The 9,522-nt window shown below is 48.5% G+C and overlaps 1 protein-coding gene across 1 annotated transcript; it reads right to left on the bottom strand.

The window, feature by feature from the left end:
- Positions 1-322: 322 nt before the first annotated feature.
- Positions 323-9,241, bottom strand: TRAF3IP2 (TRAF3 interacting protein 2). Its single transcript, XM_009696898.1, has 4 exons — positions 9,179-9,241; positions 6,746-6,862; positions 5,556-5,630; positions 323-789 (listed from the first exon to the last, which is right to left on the bottom strand). The coding sequence occupies exons 1-4, from the start codon at positions 9,197-9,199 to the stop codon at positions 643-645; spliced, it is 360 nt and encodes a 119-aa protein (XP_009695200.1). The 5' UTR covers positions 9,200-9,241; the 3' UTR covers positions 323-642.
- Between the last annotated feature and the right edge of the window lie 281 nt (positions 9,242-9,522).

The following is a 9,522-nucleotide window of genomic DNA, read 5'->3' on the forward strand; positions in this document are numbered from 1 at the left end:
TGCTGCAACGCGCTGAAGGTGTGAGGGGCCGAGTGTAAGGAAATGGAACTCCGGAGACTTCGGATCTGAGAGGCCTCTAATTGAAGACAGTGTCTTTATGCAAGACAGGCTAAGGAAAACTTGCGTTACCCAACAGTTACCATTCCTCCGTTGTTCCCAGCAATAATAAAAGCTGACGCAATGCATAAGGTTGCCTTACAAAAGGCGAATATATTTAATAGTGTATATACAAATTAACTGTTCGATAATGTTATACAAGGCAGGAATATCTTTAAAGAAAACCTGAGCAAAAAGGAGGATGTAATTTTTGTTTAGACTTACTGCAACATTATTTCTGGTATTTGTTTGCTATATCAACTAATAAAGGAAAATGTTAAAAACAGATGTTAAAATAAAACTGGACATTCTTTCAATTTGCAGCTTATTTAGAAATCTGGAGAAAAAGAGTTCTGCCTCATCAGCTTCAGAAGTAGGTGTTTAACGTGGTAGAGAACAAGCCGAGCCTGAGTTACCCAAGACGACCAATTCCTTTAGCAGAGAGAGTGTCTTCTGTCATCAAAAAGAGCCATCTGGAAGAGCATCGGCTCCCTGCCAAGAACAACCCTTTAACAACTGCCTGTCCTGCACTTTAAGTAATAATGTTCATAACGGCACAACCTGGAGTGTTGGTAAAGGTCCTATCGGAGGAGCAACGTATTCCTCCTCCCTCAGTAACCGCAAAAGGATGTTCTTCTTATTCTTTGGCCAGTTATAAATGTGAGTGTTCTGCAGCCAGGTGGGCACGTGTTCCTGAAAAACAAGGGGGGAAAAAAGCGAAATCCCGTAAATCCTCCTGAATCTGTACCAGAACCTTGCAGATTCCATCAGACCATGCCAAGCAAGATTTCGTTTTGTCTGTTCTAGGCACTTCCCGTAACAACAAGAAATTTTAATTTGGCTTCAGAATTGTATTTGGGTTCCTAAATAAATGAACTTTGTGTGATCTCACAGCTTGTCTGTCTCTCTGCCTGCCTGCCATCACGTTGGTAATTTCACCACATTTCAAAGGGAGTCTGATCTCAGTGGCGAGCATCTAAAGGCTTGCGAGAGTAAACACTGAGAAGAGAAGGGAGACTTTTCAGTGCCCCGACCAGGGAAAGGCTGCCACCTTTGTAGCTGCTGAAGGATCCACACATGTTCAACCCTGAGATGAGAATCGGCAGGGAAATAGCAGGACCCCAGGGAAGCGTTTCTCATCCTGGCAGCCTTCTCCCCCTCCCTGTGCACCTTCCTTCACCAAGCGTGGTGCCCTCCGGCCACCTCCTGAGCAGGAGGCTGAGGCCGATGCTGAGCTCGAGGAGAGGCCAGTGCATCTCCCGACGAGCAGGGTCAAACCTCCACCCCTCCCTGCATCTGGGGAAAGATGCAGCCTTTCAGAGGGGTTGGCTAATGGCTGTTAACATAATGGACCTGGGACCACTGTGGCCCTGGACAGTGACAGCGGGCTGACGGAGAGGAGCCTGCTCAGACCTCGTGTTCCTGTGTCTCCACAGCCTTGGGAGGTGTCCATGTGGACAGCCTGGCTGTGTAGGGGTGAAGGGCTATTACCATGCCACTAATTAAAAGAGGGTCAAAGACTGATCCTTGACCAAAACCAGCTCATGTCCACTGTGGAGGTGGAGATTTCCTTCTGGAGAGATGTTGTTGGAGACACCAGAACACAGCCAAAGTGAGCCAGCAGGTAAGCAACGTCAGCAATCAAGACATCCAGCACTTGCTCCCTGGACCTCTTATTTAGCAGGGCAGTATCTTCCCAAGGTGGCCGCTGTTAGGAGGAGCCCAGCCCCTGTCAAGCCGGTGGAGCTAGCTCCGAGGGGACAGAGCGAAAAGCTGCTGCGGTGTACCACATCGCTGGCACCTCACCAGGGGATGCCCGGGCATGGGCAGCTCGTCTCCTGCCTGCCAGCAAACAACCTAGCTGCCGGCCAAACCTTTCATTCCCCGGCCTCATGCTTCTCACGCTGGCTGTCTTTTCCTTGGCCTGTACAGCCGTAGGAACGAGGCTGCATTGTTTCCACTGCTCAGGGAGCGGTTTGTGTTAACTGATGCAACCACGTTGTTAGTTCTGTAGGATTTATGTGTAAGGGAGGAGGGGAGTCACACAGGCAGCTGCGGACCCATCAGTCTGACCTCACCTAGGTGTCTGAACAAGCAGCTTGGTGAGTGGCAGAGGTACCTACCAAGTCTGGCCGTCATTGTCCTCCAGTGGCTGAGAAAGTATAGGCTTTGGCCAACGGTCTCCCCAAAGTGGGGATTTAAAAATGCTGCTCTTCCAGGTGGACACCTCACTGCCCAGCAAGGGTAAGACCTCACAGCGTTCCCTTTGGTAGGAGCACAAGTAAGAGTTCTTGCCTCTACCTGCAAGGCTGGTTTTGCACACGGATGGATTTTAATCTTTGTGAACTTTACTCCTTTGACAAAGCTTTGTGAAATTGGCCAAGAGATTCAAATGTTACTGGGAGAAAGAAAGAGGACTCTGTGTGCGTGCACATGCACACCTTTAGTACGTAAAATGTTTCTTTACTAAATCTTGTTAAGAGCTATAGAAGGAAATGCAATGAAATACAGCAAGTGTTTACCAAAGGAGCCCTCTCTCTGCCTTTGATAAGAAACTACCTTTTTTGGAGGAAGGCAATGCAGTAGACGTAGTTGGTCTGGACTTCCGTAAAGCATTTGATGTAAGTCCACATGGGAAATCATTAGTTAAGCTTGAAAAGATGGAAATTAGTGTGAGAAATGCAGGTAAGAAACCAGCAAGTGGGGATATAATGAGAGAGGCACTACACATCCAGAGACAGGCTCTGCGCCTTTCTTCCAGAACTGCTCCTGCAGCCAATTTCGTTTAATATCCTCCATAATGAACTCGGTGCAAAAAGCACCTGCACGCTAATCAACTCTGGCAATAATTGTAACTTGAGGGAGGCGTGCAGGGGTAAAGGAGTAACTCTGGCTGCTGGTTTGATCCAGGAGAGCAGAGAAGGCAAGGAGGGGGCTTTTCCTTGCCACGCAACACCGGCTGCCATTGCGGGTGGGAGTAATGGGAAAATGGTTACCGCCCTTTTAATTTTTTTTATTTGGCTGTGTATCTGTAAGCCGAGAGGAAATTCTCTCTATGCCGTAGAGGGAGTATTTGATAACTCTGCGGATCAAACTGGTAGGAAGAGGCAGAGCGTATTAGTGCAGAGGGCAGGGCTGCGCGTTCAGGGCCGCGCTGGCGGAGCACGGTTGGAGCTCTCCCAGCTTCCAGACACCGACCCTGCTCACCTCAACCCCCGGTGCCTCTGCTCTGCCAGAGGCAGCCTCCAGCCCGGGGCGGTCCCAGCTTGCTGCTTCGGTCCTCGGGTGACCAGATCAGGAGGACACATTCCTGTCGGCTGGCTCGACGCAAGCCTTGAACCAGCAAGACCCAGGTTTCCTTTAGCAGTGTACGGTGGGAAGCTGGAAATGCCAGTTCCACCTTAACTGTGTGGTGTGCTTTTTCCCCTCATTATTCAATTTCCTAATGAACGCTCTTCGGATGACAGAGATCCCTTCCTGTTGGAGGTCGACTAACTTTCACGTACCAGCAGTGCTTTATGATGTGCTTTGTATGAGATTAACTCATCTCATAGCCACATCCCCAGATGAAACCTTCCAAACCCTTCCTTTCCTGCTGTTTTCCGCTGCCAGCTACAGTAGTACTTGAACATGTAAAGGACAGTATAAAAAAGATAAAATGAAGTAATTTGCCTGCCGACATCATCCAACTGTTCCTATACATGGCGTTTTTCAGGTACCTCGCTTCCTCCGACTGCCCACAGACTTCGTTTTTGCAACTTGTTCAGGCTCTGGTACTCTCCTTTCACCCCTGATGTCCTCCGTTATATTATCATTAACTAGTTAGGTGAAGGTCGATGATGTACCAAAGAAATGTGTGGAGAAAGACAGCAAAGTTTAACAGCAGTAGAAAATGCCGATCTGCATAATTTAGATGAGAACGGCACCTCTGAAAAAACTGAAGGGTGATGCAGACTACAGCGGATGGGCAGGAGGGCTGCCTGGAGCCTGATGCTTTGAGAGGAGCAGCTGAATAAACCAACCCTGGAAATTCCTTACAGATCACTGTCTGAGAGAACCGCTGCTATATGCTAAATAGTCTTCTGGTACGTCAAGTTCAGCCAAAATTACCGTAAGTTTATTGTTCCACCTCAAAGCCCCGAGGCAGCTGTGGTGCCTGCTGGGCCACTCCTCTCTGCAGCCCCCAAGGTGCCGAGTGCCTGCTGGGGCTGTTCGCGTGGTGGGCGCCGGCGGAGCCCCCCAGGTTCGGAGCAGGCCTGCCCTCGCCCCTGGCCGAGCTGCAAAGGCTGGCGGAAGGTGCTGGCAGAAGGTGCTGACGGCTCTGCCTTTGGTCTGCCCCGTTCCCCCGGCGCTGCCTCCCAGCTTTCCACACTTGGGGCAAGTACCGGACTGAGCTCCCTCAGGAAGGGCGCTGAATGACATGGAACACCAGAGGGACTGTGCATTCCAAAGGACCACACATATTTCACAAACCCAGGGACGTATTTCCAAATTTCTGAGCTTATGTTAAATCGGTGCCTAAATAAAGAACTTCGTTACGCTAAAATCCACAAATGCAGTGGGACTTCACAGCCCTGCAATCATTGATAGCATTATTTAAATTTTGACTCATGTTCCAAAATCTGGGCACCCAAAGAAATACAAAGAATCTTTCCATACTTCTCCAAAATGCAGCTGTACGTAGGGGTAACATGACAGCTACCCAACTGCGCACACAGCATTTAGTGACGAAAAGTGAACACGAATACAGTACATCCATTCTATGTTTGGAGAAGAAAGCAATTTCTCAGCTATAACTGAAGCCGTTGTAACTTTTCTGGCCTTGTAAAAATCCAAGAGATTCTCTCAGAGTGAGGAAGAAGAGATGGGAATCTGTTGCATTACTTATTTCTTATTCTCAAATGCATCTTCAAAACCAGTAAGGAGGGCAGACGAAATTGCAAGTCCTAAAAATCCTTATAGTTTGCCTTTGATGGGCCCATCAAAGCTCGAGCAACGGCCTAGTGCTTTAATATTTATTATCCTCTTTATTTTTATATTCTCAACCCACCCTCTTCCAGATCCTCACTTCACATCAGTCGTAAATCTCTCCCATCTCACTCATCGGCATTACATCTGGACAAAATTATAAAAGGGTTAATATAAAAAGCATGCTTGCTGGATAGATTGTCTCTCTCCATTTAAATTCTTTCAATGCTCAAGACAATTTGACTTTTAGTTATACATTCATCATCAAATACATTTATGTGCTGATTTATATTGTGGATGAAATGTTTTTTATTTGTATGTACATAAAACTATAAACTTTTCATGTAAAATGTAGCTTTCGAATATTACTAGTGGTATGTTAAGAACCAAGAAATTGAGGGCTTGGGTTTTAAGATTTCATCTGGTGCACTGTGATCAAAATAACATGTGCTTAATCATGCGACAAGTATATATGCATGTAGGTGTGTTACCTTTTTGGCATTTGGAAACAGCACAGGGATGAATCTGAAGTTCATACTTCCTTGTTGTATAAACTCGATCTGCATCTAGAATAGAACAAATCGCCAGATTTACTGTAATGACACGTTACTTTTTCTTTGCATGCATCTGAATGCTATGTGTAAAAACATTTGTTGCTTACTTAAACTGCTCTTCTGTTAAGTGATTTGATCTATTGCTGGTGGACTCGGTATCGTTTTGTTTGGCCACTTAATCTGATTCTTCACTACTACAGAAAGGATACAGGGAAGATCTGTCAGCATTTCTTGAGCGTTTATTCTGTGGTGTGAAATAATTGTGGGTTTAGCTGCAGTTGCAATCCCATGAAATCCATCTAGAACCAACAAAGCTTGATGTGGCCACGGCCCCTGTTCAGTCTCCAGCGGGCTGGAAGATTTCAGTCAGAGGCCGGCTGCGTGTCCAAGCTGGGCCCCAGCCTGTCCCCCGTGTCCCCGGGCACAGGCATCAGCGAAGTACCGCTGAGAGCTCATCCCTCGGTGACAGCTTCCAAGGAGTCTGACCGCGGGGTCCAGCTGGGGAATGGGCTGGGTTACAGGGTGGGAAAGGCAGCAAACTGGGAACTGAGGGTGGGAGCAAGGACGAGTTCCCCGGCTCTGTGGGCTCTTCTGGGCTCGACGTCCATCCCATGGCAGACTGCAGGGATGGGCGTCTGTGACCCCACTGGTCCCCTGCCACCCCGCACCCCCTTGGCATCCCCGGCCTTCGCTGTGCAACTCGGCCGTTCGGTCAGCTTCACTGCTGCCCACAAACCGACCTCAGTTACAGGGGGGCTGAAGCGATGCAGCTGGTTTATAGGGAGGAAGGTCAGGCTCTGTTAGATTAGGTGGTGCTACGGGCTGTACAACAGGGCAACGAGGGCTCAAGAAGGTGAAGGAGGGCAAAAAAACCCCATCGAACGATAAAGAATATGAAGAAATAAGATGAGCATGTTTAATAGGATTTTTCTTCCTTGAACCTCTTAGCAGATGTTAATGAGCATATGGAGCTGATGAGAGGGAGGATTAATGAATTCCAAAGGGGGGTGTTTAACTATGGGGATTAGGGAAAACAAAGCAAAGAACCTGCGATTTGGAGACAAATTTGTCTTTTGAGAAGAAGAGATAGAGTCTTTGTAAAACAGCAAATGCATGTCCTTGCTTACCATCCTGTGGATGTATTTAGTATGTAAGCCGTGTTCATCCCTGTCCAGCTGGGATTCAGCCCCTTCCACATCCTGTTTGTACTTCGGACTGATTGCTATGATTATCATCACCGTCTTCTGTTGGGGAGAAAAGCACTCCTATGAAATTGAGAAACGCAGTGTGTTTGGTAGAGGCAGATCGGAAATCTGCCAGTTTGTTTTAAGTGATCTTTATGTTCTTGGCAAACACAAGAGGATCTCATTCATTCTGGCAGGAAATAGGGGAGAACTTGCACACTCGTTCTCCTCATTATTTCTCGAGATCTCATAATATAGAAAATCTAAATGTCAAGAGTTGTATCAGCAGCTACCAGTTTACAGTTGGAATCCCTATAATAAAAAGCTACTTTTTAATCAGTGTAGCGTGTCTATGTACATACACAGAAAAGTTGTATGTTCAAATTCAGACCTAAATGTTTTCCAACAACTTCTGTAAAAGCTCATCTATTTAACCATCTATGGCTTTTTATACACAAAGCCACTAAAGGCAGGTGTCTATGGAATGCAGGGCTCTCAGCAGCAGCAAAGACACCTTTTCGTGCCGAGCTTAGCGGCGAAGGGTGCAGAGAGGGGGCTGTGCAGAGAGGTGGGCCGTTGCGGACGGCCTGGGCAGGTTTAGGGGTACCTGGCAGCTCTGTCCCACCTTGCCGCGGGGGGCCGAAGGCAATGCTCCTCACCTTCCCGGGACAGCCCGGATCCTGCCTGGGACCTGTTTAATCCCAGGCCCCCCCTGAGCTCAGGTTTCCACAGAGGGGCTATCCTTCATATCTGGGAAACGTCTCTCCTCCTTAACAGTGGGCTGATGAAGAGGCAGATGAAAGCCTCCTACTTGTGTTTACCTAGGGCCTGTCTTTCATCCCTGCCACGTCAGGCCGTGTAAGGCTTCCCAGTCTGTGGCTCATAGTCAGCCTGGCACCTAATTAACTCTTTCCTTCTGTGCAGTATCAAGGGGATTTGCCCCACACAGGGTCAAATACAGTAAGGAGCCATTATCCCTTACACAGGCTTAACATACTCCAGAATTACTTTAGCTTGTGCCTGGCATGCATATAAGCTCTTAGTGATGTTGAGGATTCACAGAGATGTGCCCGGTTGCCCGGTGTCCAAGCGGTCCCTTCTTGCGTACCTCACACGCATAAGGATTTTGAAGTTAGAAACTGCCTCTACAGCCAACAGAGGAAAATAAACATTTGTGGGACGGGCAGTCAGAGAAGGGTCCTCGTGTGGAGGCAGGGAATCGCTCTCTGCACATGCTGGTCTCTCCTACTGACTGTGCAGGAGTCTCAAAGGAGATCTGCCACTTTGTATTTTAAGTGAGAATGATGTTCTTGGCAAAAGCAAATTCACCCTGGCTTCTAGTTTTGGTACTGCCACAACACACGGTGAGCCCAAGCCTGATTTGCCCTGACGAAAGCCCCAAAAGGGAGGGCTGCGTGGCCGCAGCAGAAGCCCCAGGCTGGCTCTGCAGGCAGCAGGACCACGCCTGGGTGGAAGTGCTCTTGAGCTGAGCTGTCCTGCAGGAGACCTTCGGGCAACCTGCATGTGTAGCGCTGTCTCCGACGGCTGAGCTTCCTGGCTCAGGTGGGGAAGAGCCCACCACCACTTTGTCAACCTCTTCCTGAACCAAGGGGATCTGCCCAGAGCGAGTCAGATGCCTGGTGGCTACCCAGCAAGGCACGGATCAAAGGAAGCCACCCCACGATGGCATGCGTCGAGCGACAGAATCGCCAGTTTGGGTCCGGCTGTGCTGGTGTAATGGGACCACTTGGCTCGATCCTAAAGGAGAAGAGCACTCGCTGCTCGGCTGAACTCTGAGGGAGTTGTTGCTGTGGAGGACTGCACTGGCGGCAACATAAATCTCTGTTTTACCACTTAGCTACAGAGTGATGAGAGCAAATCTATCATCCGACTAACAGAATACCAATTTCCAGTTTACATATAGGATGGTTTATCCAGAAGAAGCCTTCAGTGTTTTAAATAGCAACATAAAAGGTACAGGTGAGAAGCAGGATGAACGCTAGGCACTGCTGTGCAGCCTGGGATGAAATACAGATATCGTTTTAACCAAGCACAGCTAAAACCCACTATTTAAAAATGAGATGGAGGAACAACTTGTCCGATGGCAGCTTCAGGCTGAATGTAACAGCCAGCATTGGAATTTGGCAGAAATGCCAGGATTAGCACTTCATTTCTTAAAAAAAGGGCTTTGGGACCATAAGATACGAGTGAGATTTGCCTATGCTCTCTCTGCAAGGTCTCGGCCATTTCTCTAGGGGCAAGAAAGATGATAGAAGGGTCTTGCATTTTGATTCTGCTCCGGTTGCTCTTAGAATAATTCAACCATTTTCCTCAGGTCACCTCTGCCATGAACAAGGTTAAATTGCCTTTACATACATCACCTAGGTAGCGCTCCATCCACTTAATGATGTCAATACCTCGTACCGTGTCCTCAAATATATCAATCTGCAAGAGAACAAAAGTCTGTGGTGAGCAACCTTTCACCTTTCCTCCCCATCTGGTGGCACTGAGAAGGCGCCGGCTCTCTTCCCTGCTTTCTAACAGGCATGCCTAATTCCCTGAGGAAAGGAACGTGTACGTGCAGAACTTCTGCCCTTTCCCTGCAGCCCAGAGTCGAGCTGGACAGGTACCCCAGGCAGGCGGGGGGGCTGCTGCAGGCACGGCTGGGCCCCTGCTCCGCCGGCCGTTCGACTGCCCGCCGCCCCCCCGCCAGCTCCCAA

This window comes from Cariama cristata, unplaced genomic scaffold (assembly GCF_000690535.1).
Source record: "Cariama cristata isolate BGI_N322 unplaced genomic scaffold, ASM69053v1 scaffold12393, whole genome shotgun sequence".
Classification (NCBI taxonomy): Eukaryota; Metazoa; Chordata; class Aves; order Cariamiformes; family Cariamidae; genus Cariama; species Cariama cristata.

Coding starts and splice junctions, on each gene's coding strand:
- TRAF3IP2 (XM_009696898.1), bottom strand. CDS start 9,199: ATGGAGCGCTACCTAGGTGAT. Junction 6,863..9,178: donor TGGAGCGCTACCTAGGTGAT/GTATGTAAAGGC, acceptor TCTCCCCAACAG/AAGACGGTGATGATAATCAT. Junction 5,631..6,745: donor CTAAATACATCCACAGGATG/GTAAGCAAGGAC, acceptor GTTCTATTCTAG/ATGCAGATCGAGTTTATACA.